The 17,673-nt window shown below is 31.9% G+C and overlaps 4 protein-coding genes and 3 non-coding genes across 8 annotated transcripts; 1 reads left to right on the forward strand and 6 right to left on the reverse strand.

Annotated features, from left to right (window-relative positions):
- Positions 1-134: 134 nt before the first annotated feature.
- Positions 135-3,686, reverse strand: LOC100306629 (uncharacterized). Its single transcript, NM_001250884.2, has 2 exons — positions 3,171-3,686; positions 135-526 (listed from the first exon to the last, which is right to left on the reverse strand). The coding sequence occupies exons 1-2, from the start codon at positions 3,351-3,353 to the stop codon at positions 437-439; spliced, it is 273 nt and encodes a 90-aa protein (NP_001237813.1). The 5' UTR covers positions 3,354-3,686; the 3' UTR covers positions 135-436.
- On the reverse strand, positions 1,359-1,501 carry LOC112997959 (small nucleolar RNA snoR135). Its single transcript, XR_003263006.1, has one exon. It is a non-coding gene; the product is annotated as a small nucleolar RNA snoR135 (small nucleolar RNA).
- On the reverse strand, positions 1,677-1,817 carry LOC112997958 (small nucleolar RNA snoR135). Its single transcript, XR_003263005.1, has one exon. It is a non-coding gene; the product is annotated as a small nucleolar RNA snoR135 (small nucleolar RNA).
- LOC112997961 (small nucleolar RNA snoR135) lies at positions 2,124-2,266 on the reverse strand. The gene has a single exon (XR_003263009.1). It is a non-coding gene; the product is annotated as a small nucleolar RNA snoR135 (small nucleolar RNA).
- A 1,743-nt stretch (positions 3,687-5,429) lies between the features above and the next one.
- LOC100776479 (NAD(P)H-quinone oxidoreductase subunit S, chloroplastic) lies at positions 5,430-6,313 on the reverse strand. Its single transcript, XM_003534534.5, has one exon. It carries the CDS (start codon positions 6,097-6,099, stop codon positions 5,626-5,628), a length of 474 nt encoding a protein of 157 aa, XP_003534582.1. The 5' UTR covers positions 6,100-6,313; the 3' UTR covers positions 5,430-5,625.
- Positions 6,314-7,270: 957 nt separating this feature from the next.
- LOC100791214 (uncharacterized) lies at positions 7,271-10,337 on the reverse strand. The gene is made up of 7 exons (XM_003533573.5): positions 10,169-10,337; positions 9,256-9,591; positions 9,071-9,164; positions 8,546-8,667; positions 8,213-8,362; positions 7,868-7,960; positions 7,271-7,526 (listed from the first exon to the last, which is right to left on the reverse strand). The coding sequence occupies exons 2-7, from the start codon at positions 9,574-9,576 to the stop codon at positions 7,476-7,478; spliced, it is 831 nt and encodes a 276-aa protein (XP_003533621.1). The 5' UTR covers positions 9,577-9,591; positions 10,169-10,337; the 3' UTR covers positions 7,271-7,475.
- Positions 10,338-11,678: 1,341 nt separating this feature from the next.
- Positions 11,679-16,611, forward strand: LOC100777005 (digalactosyldiacylglycerol synthase 2, chloroplastic). Of its 2 annotated transcripts, none has more exons than XM_003534535.5 (5): positions 11,679-11,921; positions 12,683-13,079; positions 13,715-13,981; positions 14,838-15,187; positions 15,935-16,611. In XM_003534535.5, the coding sequence occupies exons 2-5, from the start codon at positions 12,798-12,800 to the stop codon at positions 16,425-16,427; spliced, it is 1,392 nt and encodes a 463-aa protein (XP_003534583.1). In that variant the 5' UTR covers positions 11,679-11,921; positions 12,683-12,797; the 3' UTR covers positions 16,428-16,611. The 2 variants fall into 2 exon arrangements, with proteins under 2 accessions (XP_003534583.1, XP_040861115.1); XM_041005181.1 differs by having other exon boundaries at positions 11,700-12,184.
- The last annotated feature ends 1,062 nt before the right edge of the window (positions 16,612-17,673 follow it).

A 17,673-nucleotide genomic window follows, 5' to 3' on the forward strand; every position in this document is an offset into this window, starting at 1 on the left:
ATTTAATACATAAAAACTTCAAAGTTCATATCCAGTATTTAAATGGGGAAATCGCATGCTACATAAGAAAAATGTGTAAGGGGTTTTGGCCTTTTGGCTTTTGGGGAGGGGGAAGGAGCTAAAGACAGAAGGTATAGATAAACTGATAAAAAGCACAATTACCATTATTATAGTAACCAGTAATTTCGGTTTCAACAAGCTCGCAAATAAAAAAAAAAAAATCAGAAATAAGCACTTATTTAATTTCATCGTTTCTAAAATGGATGTCCATTGCCAAAAAGGCAAGAAAACAAAAGTATGTCACTACATGATGATCCTAGATCCAAGTCTTGCATAACATCAACAACAGCAACTCTTTAAAGCTGTTCATATTCTCAGCATTTAACAAATAAATGTTGCTTGACATGATGTGAACACCAGTGATGCAATTGATGAATCATGGATCATTATCATTATAGTCTTTAGTTCCAAAGTTCTTGCACCAGAGTTGAGAAGGGATGGGGCGAACAGGGTGATGTGGTCGTTGCTGAAAGATCAAAAAAGAAACTCTTAGCCAATTCATACAGTCAAGGTAAAATTACTATGAGCAAATGTAAAAAAAAACTATATCAAAGAAGAATACACTAAAAAAATAATGAGTACATCTATGCAGCATAAAGCATTACCCCAGCTCAAGGTCACAAGGCAGCAACTTGAAAAAATAATTAAAGTTGCGCCAAGACTCATCCTCCCCTTACATTTTACAAAAATGAATAACAACAGCAACTTGAAAAAGTTGAACCGGATTCTTCCACCACTTATAGAAAAGAAATTCAAACCAGCCATCTATTTAGGCATTTCAAACTAAACCATGGAGAAATTTATCATGTTGCAGCAAAAGCAAAATAATATTACTTTTATATGCACAGAATTCTAGAATCCAGAGAGTATAAGATCTAAATAGTTTTAAGGAAGTATCTGAAGTCCAAGAGGAATAAAAGTGAAAGAGGTAAAGACAAAAAACACACAGGCAACAGTCAGCCAAATATAAACTGAGTCTGAATTCCTATAAATATATACTAGTGTTTTATATTTCGTATCATATCATAATGCACCTATCAATATAATATCTTATATTCAGAGTCTACATTCAAATTTATGCTCATTAATTACATAAAGCCTACAAATTAATAATAAGTTTAGCAACAAATATTAAGTAGTTATTGCTTACGAGTTTAACATTATACTTGAAGTATTGTTACAACTCTCATTTCTCAGCAACTTGGCACAATTCCTTTAAAAAAAAAAAAAAAGCTAGCAGTAGTATCACCAACAGATAACAAAATAAAAACTAAAATCTGTTTCTACTTTTGAAAAAAAAATGTAGGGGAGATGATTGTTGTTATTTTCAACAGCAAAGTGAAACACAACTGCCCATCTTCCCCAAATTTATTTTGCAGGGAACTCTTTTGGAATAATGCAATGGTCGCAGCACAACACCGATACACACAATCCCTGCCCAGAAAAAGGCCTCATTACACTCCAGTTTTTCAACCTAGACAATTTGGAATTGATTAAAATTTTAAACTCTGCATCTTACCAGACAGGAAAAAGAAAAAAGAATATATCAGTATATCACTGCATCTCTTTTTTAAAACAAAAATATTTGACAATTTGTTTCCTCTTTTGAAAAAGAAAAATGTAGGGGAGATGATTGTTGTTATTTTCAATTAAAGTGAAACACAACTGCCCATCTTCCCCAAATTTATTTTGCAGGGAACTCTTTCGGAATCATGCAACAGTCGCAGCACAACACCGATACACACAATCCCTGCCCAAACAAGGCCTCATTCCACTCCAGTTTTTCAACCTACACTATTTGGAATTTATTTAAACTGTGCATCTTCCTATAACAGACAGGAAAAAGAGTCTAACTTATCTTCTTCTAAAAAAAAAAGAGATTAAGGTGAATACAGGATAGCTGACATTTGCTGAAATAAACTATGAAATAATGTCCAACTTAGCACAACCTAGTGGAAAGGAATGTAGCAATGTATTTCTTTAAAAAAAAAAAGAAGCTCAAAGTAGAATCACCAACAGAAAAAGAATTATTTGACAATTTGTTTCCTCTTTTTTCAAAAAAAAAGTGTAGGGGAGTTGATTGCTGTTATTTTCAACAGCAAAGTGAAACACAACTGCCCATCTTCCCCAAATTTGTTTTGCAGGGAACTCTTTCGGAATAATGCAATGATTGTAGCACAACACTGATACACACAATCCCTGCACAGAACAAGGCCTTATTCCACTCCATTTTTGCAGGGAACTCTTGTATATGTCATATTTAAGTAGCAGCAGATTCAAATGTCCCTGTTATTGCTCCTCCGTTTTGTAAACAGCAAAACAGTTGTTGGAGATGTAAAGAGACAATGAAGTCAATCAACCCCCTCCCCCCAAAAAACGAGGATAGCAATGTCTTATGAGAAGTTGACTTGGGACAGAATGTCTTATAATAAGTTGTCCAAGTGTTTTAGATTGGGGGGAAAAAGATAGAAATCCAAAGTATAAGCTCGGGGTGCACTTGCCCTCAGGTCGGGAAAAAATCTGTGAATTATTGAGGTTTGGAAGAAAATGAATGGGCTAGGCCAGCTAAAGGGATTGTTCAGGCCAAATTAGGGCGAGCTTGTAGCCTATCAGAGCCTGGCCAGATAAGGGAGGGGTCAAAGTGCTAACAGGAAATAGCCATTCCCACAACAAAGAAACGTGGTGCAATGTGTTTCCTATAGTGGTCAGCAGCCACACATCACTGACCACTCAACCCAACCACATCATGATAGTAACACTATTTGCCGCTATTGATAACTACAATCGAGACATTACAAGCTTGAGGCAACATAATCGAGAATCAATAGAAGCAAACAATAACATCGGAGAAAATAGTAGACACCATTTGAAAAAAAATGAATTCAAATAAAGCCAAGCCATTTATCACAGGGTTTACACTGGGAAGGAACACACAAAACTAATAAACAAAAAAGAACGCCATAAGCCTCATATAACCTTCAGTTTACAAATACATGCAATGAATCAATAAATCATCAACATATAATCATGAACAGCGAAATCAAATCCTCTTTCCCAAATCGCATCGATGAAACGAAACAAATCGGTGAGAGAGAGAGAGAGAGAAGTACCTCGAGTTCAGCGGATTTCATAGCGATGGGGATGCAGATGAGGACAACGCCGAACATGGCAATGGCGGTGTTGCGCTTCCAGTGCTTTGGGCGACAGTAAGGGCCACCGCTCATACTCCAGACCTTGTTCCTGAAATCACCGTGTCCGTGTCCATGGCCGTGATCGCCGCCGCCACCTCCCATTTTTTCCGATTCCGATTTCTTCCGATTGGAATTTGAAACCCTACTCACTCACTCTCTTTGGCATAGACGCGCACTCGAGTGAGGACAGAGAGAAAGGAACCAAGGTTTCGTTTCGTTCGAGCTGAGATCCGCTGCAAGAGTGCCTAACTGCCTTATGCTGCTCCCTCTCTCACACTTCACCAATCAGGATTATACTTTATGCTATATCCATTAACAGCTGATTTTAGGTTTTATTTTGAAATTTATACAAATAAAAAGATATTAAAATAAATTAGTGTATGATCCAATATTGGTTCTTCATTGTGTTTTAAGAGATTGATTTCTTATTTTTTTTAATTATAAATATTATAGAAATAGAGAATAATGTCAATGTATACATATTTTAAAAGTCGTTAACTATTTTATATAGTTTTGGTAAAAATATTTTTTTTTCTTATAATATTGAAATTGTTCACTTTTGTTTCTCCCAATTTTTTATATGATCATTATAAAATTGAAATATATTATTATTTGATTTAAAGATAAATTCGGTTAATCCAAACATAACTTAAGCCAAACGGTGATATATTTTAATTTCAACTGAAATAAATAATATTGTATAGTTATTGTTGGTCATGAAATTGACTATATATGCAATCAATTTTAGATTATTAAAAATTAAACAAATTCTAATTTATACTTGTTTTATACACATAAACAAATTAATTATTAGATAAAAATTAATTATTATAAAATTAATTATGTAAATTTATGTGCATTAAATATATATTAAAAATTTTGATATTATATTTAATTATTTTATAATTGACAGATTAAATTAAATCCGTATCAATTTTACATAAAGATAAAATTTGGAATTATAAATTTTATATGGGGTGTACAGCCATTTGCATGCTGAAAAAAAAAAACCCTCCTAGAAAATAGAGAAAAGAAACATAGGATCCGTTTTCATATTTGTGGTGAAGAGAACTTACTAAGATTTAGATTCTACACCAGAAGTTGAAATTAGGACAAGTACCCTTTAGTCAGTTTCATTCACACACGTACCCAAAATATCATTCACATCAGATTGTGCATCTGAGACTCAATCTTCTTCAGTAGCAAGTGATGATATAATTCCCCATTCTCTTTATAATCTTAACGTAAGAAGGGATTAGACCTATTTTCAATAATATTGGATTATTGGCCAAAGATAATACTGTTTCCAATAAGGATGTTGATGCAATTTTGTTGTGTGGCTGGCTTTAATCAACTACATGTTCATGTTCTGAAGGCACATTCTTTTTCTATGGCTATGATTCATCAAAATTGACTAACCGTGTTTGCTCTCATTTTACTTGTAAAGTTCAGCGACATATTTTCTTGTAATTTGGAGATTATAAATTTTCAATTCTCATTTTCAAGTGATGCCGCATTGATTCTATTTGGCAATAATGGAATGAGCAAGGGATTCAAACAGAAAATTATGATGGATCTTGTCTAAAAATTAATTACTAATAACTTTAGAATTGTTCTTGGAAAACATCTGCAATATTAATTTAGTCTTAGAAAAAATGATTAGGGTCCGATTTAATAAAGTTACTTATGCTGATAAAATTAACGATTGAAATAGTTAAAAAAAATAAAAAATAACAAAAAAAATAAAATTATAATTTATTTTTAAAAAATAACAAAAAAATAAATAAATATATCAAGAATAAAAATAAAAAAATATAAAAAATTAAAAGTTAATATTTTAAAAAATATTATTTGAAGTAGAATTCCAAAAATGTTACTTTAGTAATGTTCCAAAAAAAAGTTACAAAGTAACTTTTCAACAAACATTAAAAATTATCAACAAACTACTAAAAAAAACTTACTTTTCAAAAAATCAAATTAATTTTTCAACTAATAAAAAAAAATTAAAAACTAACTAAAAATTTGGATAAAATATCTTCGCTTAAAATAACTTAAGAAAAAATCCCATGATGAACAACCATAAGCAAAACAGAACATGGTTGTTTTACAAGAGTTTGAAGTTTGAAATTGAGAGACAAATCAGATGCAATAAATTGTTAATTAAGCTCCATACAGATATTCATGATGAATTGAAAGGAAAATATTTAATTAAAGTCTGCATACAAAATTCTGAGACTCATCAGAGAAAAAGGGGAGATAAGAGAGCAAACCTCATCCAAGTTTGATTGTCAAAAATTAGAATGGCAGACACATATATAACATAAAATAAAAATGAACACTATTTTCCTTTGAATATTCTTCACAATGGCCTCTTTCAAAACGAGATGGTGACAACATTATTAGTAGCTTTTGTAGTAGGAGGGTTGCTTTTCTCAATAAACTTCTTCAACCCTTTCTCACCCCCAGGAAACCCCCCAGTTAGCCCCATCATTTCCTTCTCAAAACCATCTTCAGGAACCTCAACACTTCTTTCATCTTCTTGTTCCTCTTTGTTACCACTTGATGCTTCTTCTTGTGATGATAGTGAAGGCTGGTCCTCAACAACAACTTGCTTTTTCAGCTCTTGTTGAATACCCTTTTCCCCATTGCAAAGTCCTCTCCCACCCATCATTTCCAATATGTTGAACTTTGCATGTGGCTTTAGAACTTCATGAGTTGGAGCTGTTTTGTGATGATGTACTTGTTGTTTGAGAGGGAAGTGGTGAGTGAGTAGAGGGTGATCTTGGCCTAGGAATTGGGATCGAGGAAGAGGGTTGTGCAGGCCATGAAGAGTAGGAAAAGTAGCCATTCTTAGATGTTTAATAACTAAACACGCCACAAATATTAATGTAAGAGACTATGACTAACCTATATATTGGATACACAAATCAGTCCCTATCTTTTTCTTGCAAGAAAATTTAATGAAGAGGTTCCTCGTTTAATTCTAACCACAAGTTGATATCGTACGCATGAGATTCAATAGGTGGCTGCCATTGATTTGAGCCGCTCCAATAGATTGAAAAAGTACAATGTTCCTTTCTACCACCCTCAATATATATAGACACACACAACCCTTTTAATTAATTTGCAAAAAATTAATAAAATTGTTTAATATAATTATTAATTTGTAACATTAAAATTTTAAGAATTTATACTATTTTTCTTAAATTATTCTTTAGATTATTGAGACTTATTATTTTTTCTACTTAATTAACTTATGTTATTCATCTTCTCCAATCTTCATAAGAAAAAAAAAAGAGTTTATATTAATACCATTATTTATTTATAGCATTTATTGTTTATCAACTATACAAATTATAAAATAATTAAGATGTTTTGGTCAAAATAATAATGCAAGAGACAATTTGAAGAAAATCTTATAAAAAAAACAAATGAATTTATCAAAAGGTGTTATAGAGTGTATTCGAAGAACTTGATGGAGTTTTTAATTTTAACGCTTTATGTGGAGCTAGAAGGTAATTAGGATTTTCTTAAAATAAAAAATAAGGAAAATTAAGAAGAGATAAGAGAATGAAAAAGGGTTGAAGTGCATCTTAGAAAATCAACTCCACCCAGGTCTTAAGCTTATATGGGCGGAAACATGAATATTTCTGTCAATGGTAGAATTAGTATGCATGTACATAAAAGAATAATATGAGTCTAAATAATAAGTGTATGCTTGGCTTATTTTAAGGAAACAATTATTTAAATTTTTTTTTTTTTAAGAAAAAATGAGTTATGAAAAAAATATTATAAAACAGTATTATGTAAATAACATAGGTAAATTGAGGAAGTGAGAGGGTGAAAAAGCTTTACCCCAAAATTTGTGATCATTCTACTTCCATTTGGTTAAGGTGATTCATTTGGTTATATGAAAGAAAAAGAAAAACAGTAGAGGCTTTTGTCATGGTATAGAAATATACCAATTGGGCTATATACAATTAAAATTTAAAATAGAAATGACAAAAAATGGAAGGGACTAGTAAAAACAATTATGCAATCAAAATTTGAGGTTCTAAACATCTACAATCCTCCGCCAGAATTCTATGGAATCAACCATAGCAGTGACTCGGTAGCAATAAGACAATGAAATCATTATTCACTATTTCCATAGTGAAAAATAAGGTACTATAAATTTGGAAACTCCTTTCATTTCAATTCTTGCAGTGCTAAACTATGGTACCTTCAGTTGATGGAGGAAGAAGCATGCAACTTCTCGATAAGCAACTCAAGTCTCTGGTCATAATAAATACAGAGAATAAAAAGAAGTCAGCTAAAGATGAATGCAAATAATCAAAGCAGAATTGAATAATGCAGTTCCTAGGCCTATTGTTCTGTTGTGTAACTTGTGACTTGTGAGGGAGGGAAAGAACATAAATTGATTAAACAAGACCATGCTTTGAATTTTTAGCCAGTAAATGGTCAAGGTCAACCAATGCAGAAAATTTAGGAAAATGGTTAAGGTCTGGTGCGAGAACAAGAAGAAATTAAGAATTTGTGTTTCTATCTAGTTGAGAGAAAGAAAGTTGTAAGTTCTTCAGTCGAATCCACATGCTCTATTAAGAGAAGATACAAACCTTCACTGATTTATTGACTTCTTCAAGTTTATTAAGCAGCAGTCCTCCAGCTACCCTGCACTCAAGTGAAGAAGTATGTGGCGAGCCTACCATCTGCACAAGAGTGCACAATACAGGTTTATATGAGTGAAATTTAAGCAATGCATCCGATACTATTGCCATCTAATTGGTGCTTCTTACAAAGATCACTATATGGGTTGAAATCATTGTAGTTTAATCGCAGGCTATAGGTCAAATTCCTACCAGCTAAAGATTGTAAAGCTAAAAACACCAGCATTCATTCAATCCCTTCAGTTATTAGAGGTGACTCTTTGTCAAGATGCAAGGCAGGAGGTATAGCATTACCTTCAAACTTTTTGACGGTGATCTCAAAACAACTGATCCCTCAGTTGCTCCTGGCATACGAGCGATGTTTTCCTCATCTGTGCTTGGACCAGCATGCTTCCCACTTGTACTCACATCTTGTGTGATCTTTGAAGCCTCTGTTACAATCATCTGCAAACCAATTGTAGCTTTTAAGATGATGACATACCCTTTGTTAGCACTTAGCAGTATAACATTAAAGGGTATAACATTAAAGGAACCCCTACAATATAAAATGTAAGGAATGAAATTCAACATTCAAATCTGTCTCCAAAAAATATAATGAATCATATTAAGAAACATATTTTGTTTCACCTTCCTCAAAACAAAAGGATCAGAAACTCCCTGAACTTGTAGTTCATCTACAGGAGCAGCTTTTCCATGTGCAATACTTTCAACTCGAAAAGTATGGATACCATATATAGACTGCAGGCAACCTGGACAAAGAATTGAGAAAATCTAGTCAAAGAAAAAGTATAAGATGTAACAAACATCATGTAGGTAGGTTTTAAGCACAAGCTGTGCTTTGTTATGCGTATTTAGCCAGTAATTTGTAGCCGTTCAAAACACCGTTTCTTTCATACTTTTGAATGATATAAAACTCACAATTTATAAGGAAAAATTGATGTGTTAGACTGTCAGTCTATAACAACTATAAAATATAAACCGTGTGCTAGAAGAACACTTCATAACTCTTTGCATATATATATATATATATATATATATATATATATATATAAGTCTCAAAAAACAAAAACGTATTAGGTAACTGAAATTAGTTTAAGCAAAACACATTAAAATAGAGGGCAAGAAAACATTATGGTATGCCTGCATCAGTACCTTGTTCAATGATAATATCAATCACCAGAGAAAGAGGTACACGCCTCTCAATTGTTACAGTCCCCCAAAATGGTATAAATGAAGGTCTTGATACCTTGACCAAGAGAGAAAGGGAATAAAAGATCATTTCGTGTATTAAAACTCATATCGCAACATCACGATCATGCAGAACAATTCATATATACCTTGTAAACTACTTCGGTACATGTAACATATAATCTGCGAGAAGACAAATCCTTTTGAAGCACATATCTCCTGATGGGCAGGTAAAGCAACATAAGAAGGCCAATTCCCCAAGCTAAAACTAGAAGTAATGATATAGCAAGCCATATGACCGTGTCATATTTAACGTAATTGCTTGCAAGCTCTTCAAAGGATGCTGAGTATAGTATCTGTTCCAAACAATCTTCCTCTTCATCATCACTTAATTCAGACCCAGAGTAGCCAAGTATCTGATCCTTCAATGATCTTGACTCCGATATGTGATCTGCTTGACCAATCAGCATCTCTTCAACCACAAACTAGTCAAGAAGAAAGGTACACAGATAATAACATTAGCTCCAAAAGAACTATAAAACCCTTTATTCCAGTGCAACTACTGCAGACATGCCTTAATCTAACCTTTCAAAGTGAAATTAGAAACCTCAGAAGGCTACCAAATTGAGATCAAATTACATTTTGCACAGGAAATGTTCATGTGAATTGAGCTGAATCATACAATGCCGGAAACTCTAAATGTCAAAACACAGCAGAATGTTCAAATGCATTTATATTTATCTCTCTCAAAATGCAAACAACTATAGTGAGTTTGTGACATGTCTTTACTATTCAGCTCCAAATAAAAGACCGAAACAACGATCTCTTTTGAAAACAGGACAAAAGAAGTGAAACAAACACCAACTTCATAAACCATTTATTTACTGTATTACATTCTCAGGAACACAAATTCCACCGGGAATCAAAATAACAAACCAAAAAGAAAAACAAAATTATGGATACCCATTTACTTTTAGACCCTATAGAGAGAGAGAAGTTGCCTCAGAATTTGAAGGAAATAGAACATATTGATGAAATCTAAGACAAAGGTGAAACCTTTACCTCAAGCTTCCAGAAAATGGGTTGAAATGGTTTAACGGGTATGTGAATGGGGTAGGATTTGTAGTAAAAGATTCAAGTCAAGTGGGGAAACTGTAGAAAGAGCACCAAAGGTTCAATTGAAGAGGAAAGGTTGTTGCTGCTGGTTTCCATGCAAGAGGAACAAAATAAATGCCACCAATAATTTGTGAGCATTAATTTTAAGAATTTACATTCTTAATTAATCACATATATGATTATTAAAATAAGTATTATAAAAAATTACTAATAAACTTACGATGTATGAGAATTTTATAATTATATGACAAGATAAGTACACTTAAATTAAATTATCAATTTATGCGAAATATAAATCTCTTCTTCCTTCTCGTTTGGGAAATCCTTTCTTATGGCATTTCTCTCGTGTAAAATCCAAACCTTTAATTAAAAATAAGTGACATAAAGTTTAAATATTAAAAAAAAAAGGAGAAAATGAGATTTTAATAGTAAAGATTTTTACAAGTGAAAATTACACATGAGAGGATCTATTCCCATAATTGATTATACTAATTATGCCTTGTCCCATGATTGATTTTTTACAATGTTATTTTCTAAGTGATAGAGATTTTTCACATTTCTTCTCAATTAAAAAAAGAAGTTTGTATATATTAACCAAACAGAGGGGTTAGTCTCCCTAATACCAACCAACAGAGCTGTATAAATAAATTTTAAAAAATTAAATATATATTAACATAGTATACAAATTGATAAATATATAATAATAATTTATATCTTATTTCTATATTTATCTATTATTTTAAATATTTTATTAAAATTATTTTAAATTTTTTTGTTTGATACCATCATAATTAGAATTTTAGTAATACTTAGAACTCTTTATTCTTCCTAAAAAAATTTGCAGACCGCATTTAGAGTTTTGCATTGAACACAGGTCTTCGTCAACAAATTGCAGTGTGTTGTAAATTAAACTATTGAATAATTATTTTAAATTTAACCATACATTAAAAAAAACTATTTTTTAGTTATAACAAACAAATTATGTAAAAACAAATCAAATAAAACTTACCGTAGAAAAACAATAAAAAGTTTGATGAACTAGTGTTCTTGCTTGTATTTATTCCTTCATCAAATTGAGTAAAAAATAAAAAATACTAGCAATTGACTATTTTAAAAAGAACGATCAAAATAAAAATAATAATATATACAAAGATATTTATAAATAAATTGATCGTATCACCTTTTGTTTTGTGAAACTCATATTATATATATATATATATATATATATATATATATATATATATATTCACCAAAATATATATGTGGTTGTGAATATAATCATTTTAATCAATATAGTTATTTAGTTTTATGAATTAAAAAAAAATTGATAATGGATTATCATTATTATAAAATTATTCTATAAAATCTAATAAGTTTAGTAGTAATTATATAAATTAATTTTTTTACAAAAATAATACTAATGTTATCACATGAAATCTATCTAAATTCTTGTGATAAATTATTCTGTGATAAATCAATGGTTTGGTTTTTCATTCCTCTTGGCTGAGGATTGGTTGAAAAGCAAACCAGAAATTTGGAAGCAGACATTCATCACGACACTGCTTACTCAGGATAGAGAGCATATTCTGTTTCTCTCTCCTTAATTCCCTTCCTTTCTCTCTCTTCGCCATTCATTTTCCACCAACTTATTCTCTCTCTCTGATCCCTTCCTTCTCCTCTTTTAATTGACCCCTTCAAGGTACATTCTATATCCACAATTTTACCCCTTTTTTTTATTTGCTATCATTTTTGTTAACATTTATACGTACAGTTTCAATTTTGGGGTGTTCAAGATTGGAAAAAACAGAAAAGAATTAAAAGGGTGTGTGAGATTCAATAGGGTGGATCGTGGTTTTGGAAACTGTACTGGTTTTGCTGGTTTTTGAAGCATGCTTTTGTTGGGGCTTCTTAATCACAGTGATCACTAATCAGTCCTTAAGAAAGACATAAGCTTGATGAATGGTATGAATTGTAGTTTTTCTTGTTCTTTCTGGCTTCCTGGGCGATGTGTTTCCTCTAATTTGTTCTGTGAGGGATAAAATGGATTTTTTTCAAAGATAACTTGGAAATTGGGACACGATCCTTTTTTTAATATCAAAATACGAGAACCTTTTGATATCAAATGCATGGTGGTTAACGGTTATTATGGATTATGGAATGTGTAATCAATGCTGACTATGAAAAAGCTGTGTAGTCCAGGCAGCACCAATGGTTATTAGGGATAAATTTTCTGTGACATTATCCCTTTATTTTTCAAGCTGTTTTGTCTTTAATGGGTGGTGCTAATGTGCTTGACATGTACTTTTGGAGGCTTCCAGTTGCTTTTAAACTTGTAAATATTATAATATGCACTAATGTGTATTGTTATACATTTGTTTCAGCTGATGTTTAGTTTATTTTTCTTTCTTATTTGTGTCATTATGTATAAATATCGGCTAATATTGTTTTTTTGTTTTGCAGTTCAAGTGATCATTTAGTTATCCTCTAAAGCAGTATTTTGCTGGTGTTTTCCTCTGCAATGGAGTTCTGAATCTATGATGATGAGATTTCTTATTTGAACCCACCCAAGAAACAGATGGATAAGAAAGAGCATATTGCAATTTTTACTACTGCTAGCCTTCCATGGTTGACAGGAACTGCTGTGAACCCTTTGTTTCGTGCTGCGTATCTTGCCAAAAGTGGGGAAAGAGATGTCACTTTGGTGATCCCTTGGTTATCTCTGAAAGATCAAGGACTAGTATATCCCAACAATATTAAATTTGCTTCACCCTCAGAGCACGAGAAGTATATCCGCCAATGGCTAGAGGAGAGAGTTGGATTTACATGTGGTTTCAGCATACAGTTTTATCCAGGAAAGGTGATAATTTCTTGTGTTTGATGTTTTCCATTAACAGGAAAAATTGGAAGCTTTCCCCCAAAAACACAGAAATATGCACATTTCCAAATGAAGATTGAAGACTAAGTATATAGGACTGTGTGCTGTAACTGTAAAATGTCTGTTGCTGTTAAATGTTCTGATAGCTGTAGCCACCATGTGATCTGTTAGCTGTTGTTGGTTACTGTCTGTCTATTCTTGGTAACTGCATCGGTTAGATGTATTTGATCGATGCCCTATACAGAGCTTACACTTTATGTAAATTTCTCACTACTAAATAGTTTTGAGTCTCAGCTTCTGTCTGATATTTTCTCTGTTTCTTATGTTATCTCTCATTCAACTCACTGTTTTTGTGTAAAAAAGGCCATAGTCTAAGTTTAGCCATAATGAAAGAAATGCCATTTTAGTAAAGGATTTGATAATGAGGTTTTCAATGGGAACTTGCAAACTTCCATTATAAATGTAATGGTAATATACCAATATGCTTTTATGTAAGCTATTTGGTCATAGATTTGAGCATCTATCAGCTTTTACTCTTAAGAATCCTCTGATTTCTGTTTTATCCAAACCTTATTGTTATGTCAGTTGTGCTAACTTATTCTATACTTATAATGCAGTTTTCTAGAGATAAAAGGAGCATTCTTGCTGTTGGGGATATTTCGGAGATTATCCCTGACAAAGTTGCAGATATTGCTGTTCTAGAGGAGCCCGAGCACTTGACATGGTATCACCATGGGAAAAGATGGAAGACTAAATTCAGGCTAGTTATAGGGATAATTCATACGAATTATTTGGAGTATGTGAAGAGAGAAAAGAATGGAACCATGCAAGCATTTTTGATGAAATATTTAAACAACTGGGTTGTTGGTATATATTGTCACAAGGCAAGTTATTATATCATCATGGAAAATAGTATATATGTAATCAATATTCAAATTAATATTACATTGTTCCACCTAATATATATGTGTGTTTGTGTTTGTTTGAATGCAAATTGAAAGAATGTAAATATTTGTAATTTCCCATCTTTGCATGAGCTTGAGGGACTGAACAATGTGCAATCTATGCATTTGGTTGGAGTGAAACATGTATTTTTAAGGAGGTTTATTTTGTTCATAAACTGATCTGAGATAAGCTTAGGTGATTGACTTCTATTTGGTGCTAGTACTATGGTGTTGCTTTTCTTTTTCTTTGTTTTGTATTTCTTTCTAACAGATGCAGAGGGATTGGGCGGCTTCTTTTGTTGTTGCTTTTCTTTTTCTTTATTTTGTATTTCTTTCTTATCAAGGATCCCTTATCTTTGTCTTAAAATTACTTCTTTGACACAAGACAAAAAAATGAAGACAACATATTGACTTGAGTTGTTAAATATTCATGGTATCCTACTTTGTCTGACAAACATTGTTTTACCAGTCCATTTTGATTTATTATTTGTTTTTATTCTGAATGCGTAGTTCCAGTTCTTTTTATTATGCATGTGCTCTGGTTAGGTAAAGATAATGCAGCGATCATGTTTCTTGGTGTATTCATTTGTGTGGATGAAAATCTAACATAATATGAAGCTGTCCTCTAGGGAGCAGCTTTACGTGCTCAACTTAGGTAAGTGAATATCATCCTAGTGAGAAATGAGAATGAGACTTCACTTGTATGATTAGTCGTGAAAATAATATTAATGGTTATCACAATCTTGCAAGCATTGCATGCTTACTCTTTTGAAATTGATTAGCTGAATATATGCAGGTAATTAGATTATCTGCCGCCACCCAGGATTACACTGGCTCCATCATCTGTAATGTTCATGGAGTTAATCCGAAATTCCTTGAGATTGGCAAGAAAAAGAGGGAGCAACAACAGAAGGGAGAGCAGGCCTTTACCAAAGGTGCCTACTTTATTGGGAAGATGATATGGAGCAAAGGCTACAAGGAACTACTCCAACTTCTTAAAGATCATCAAAAGGAATTATCTGCTCTTGAGGTTGATTTATTTGGCAGTGGAGAGGACTCAAATGAAGTTCAAAAAGCTGCAGAAAAGTTGGAACTAGCAGTTAGCGTTCACCCAGCTCGTGATCATGCTGATGCTCGATTTCATGAGTAAGTTCCCTACTGATTTGTACGCATCATGTTTGTATTTCATTTCAGTTAAATATGTTAATTGTTAAATTATGCCAATGGTTCATAATTTGGAAAGGAAATAAAAAGAAAATGAGAATCTGCATTGTAGTATTCAATTGGAAGTTAATGGATCAAATATTGACACCATAAGAATTAAGCCAATAAATCACTTATTACTTTAGATGAAAAGATAAGAGTATCTGATTCATGCTGTTTATTCAGTGTAATTTTGTGATTTTTATGAGGCTCCTCCATACCCTTTTAGTCTTTTTATAGCATACTAGTATTTGATGATAATCCCCTTAGGTAAAGAGAAATATGTTAAGTTATAACATGAGATATTGCATATTGTGAATATTAATTTGCAAGTTTAAAACCATTCCGGTATTTGTTAGAAACTGCCAATTTTTGCCTGTCTTGTCCTACTTGCTATTTGTTCACTTAGATGTCAGTTTGTCACTTAGTCAGCTTTGTAATTATTAAGATTCATATAGTTTGAGTATTGCATGGCTGTAACTGTAGGCAGATAATGGCTTAGCATATTGACATTATGCCACCATACCAGCACTCATGATTAGGAAAATCAGCTTTCTTCATCTTTCTCCATTCTTTTCTTCAAATATTTTTGTATGGTCTTTTTAATTATCCTATCTGAATTGAAATTCCTATTTGACAATGTACTGATGGGAACATGTGTATGCTAACACTTCATATCCTGCATTCCAGTTACAAATTGTTTCTTAATCCAAGCACAACAGATGTGGTCTGCACAACAACAGCAGAAGCTTTAGCAATGGGCAAAATTGTTGTTTGTGCTAACCATCCCTCAAACGACTTTTTCAAGCAGTTCCCAAATTGTTGGACGTACGATGACGATGATGAATTTGTTAAACTCACACTCAAGGCACTGGCTGAACAACCTGCCCAGCCTACTGATGCTCAGAGACATGACCTATCTTGGGAGGCGGCCACGAAACGGTTTCTTAAGGCCGCCGACTTGGACAAGCCATTAGATAGAAAATTGTTAAGAACAAGTTCAAACTTTCTGGCTGCCTCCATAAATTTGCAAGAGAAAGTAGATGAAGCATCAGCATATGTGCATCATGTAGCTTCTGGGTTTGAAGTATCGAGAAGAATCTTCGGTGCCATTCCAGATAGCCTGCAGCCAGATGAAGAGCTACGCAAGGAACTTGGGTTGACTGAAGCTTCCACGAAATAAGGTTAAAGAAAAATGATTTTGGAATGTTGTGATGTTAATTAAAATTTCTAGAGATTCTAACTTCTATTCATAATCGGTTACCCGTGCATTCACAAGGGTCGTGCTTGTCTTTACACATGTTTTAAAATAATTTATGTATATAATTATTTGTTTAAAAATAAATAGAGCATATGTTTACATTTTATTGTTGCTATCTTCAACATGTACGTCATTCTGGTTTCCAATAACCGGTTCGATCTGATTTTCCTTCATTCTTAGTTATAATAAAAAAATACGACAAATGCAGGACATTCAAATTACACTAAATACAATTTTCTTTCTTCAATTGGAAACATAATCCCATAAAAATAAAAAGAAATCAATAAAATAAAATATGGTGTGTAATCATTAATGCATCACGAGGCTCTAACTTAATTGGTGTAATAAAATGTGTTATTATAAATCTTCTTAATACCAATCTTATTTTTTTTACATAGGAAACAAAATATAATCAAAACAGAAAGAAAGTGTAGTAAATAATTAACTCAGACTTATTATTCAAGGTGGTTAATTAGAAATTCAATTACATAAAGGCATAAATAACCGATCGAATTGAATTGAATATATTGTTATTCATTAAATATTTACAATAAATATTAAATATATGAATTGTTTATTATATTTTAAATTGTAATTTTATTCCTTTTATTTTCATAAAATTTTGATTTTGGTCGCTTTAAAATTTTATTGTAACATTTGATCTCTTGATTGTCAAATTTTATGGTTTTGATCATTCTGTTAAATTTTAAGTGTTAACTATTATAATTGATTGTCTATTAAATGATATAACACAATTAAAATGAGTTTATTAAAACTTAAATATGATTATTTATCAATTAAATTAAGTAAAAAATAATTAAAAACATAAATACCTTATCAGCGTCTTTGTCATTGTCTTCCAAGTTGAGGGGGAGAAGATTGGAGAAGAAGTCGTCAGATTTCCTTTAATTTTTTTGTTTTTAATTAACTTTATTTAATTTAATTAAATAATAATTATATTTATGTTTTAATAAACTCATTTGAGATGTGTCATCTAATAGATGTGAAACTATAATAGTCAATACTAAAATTAACAAAAAATCAAAATCGCAAAGTTCGAAGATAAGATCAAATATTGCAATAAAATTTCAAGGAGAGCAAAATCAAAATTTTGTGAAAATAGAAACAACAAAATTATAATTTAACTTTTATTATATTAATATTAAAT

The sequence above is a fragment of the Glycine max genome, chromosome 9, assembly GCF_000004515.6.
Source record: "Glycine max cultivar Williams 82 chromosome 9, Glycine_max_v4.0, whole genome shotgun sequence".
NCBI lineage: Eukaryota > Viridiplantae > Streptophyta > Magnoliopsida > Fabales > Fabaceae > Glycine > Glycine max.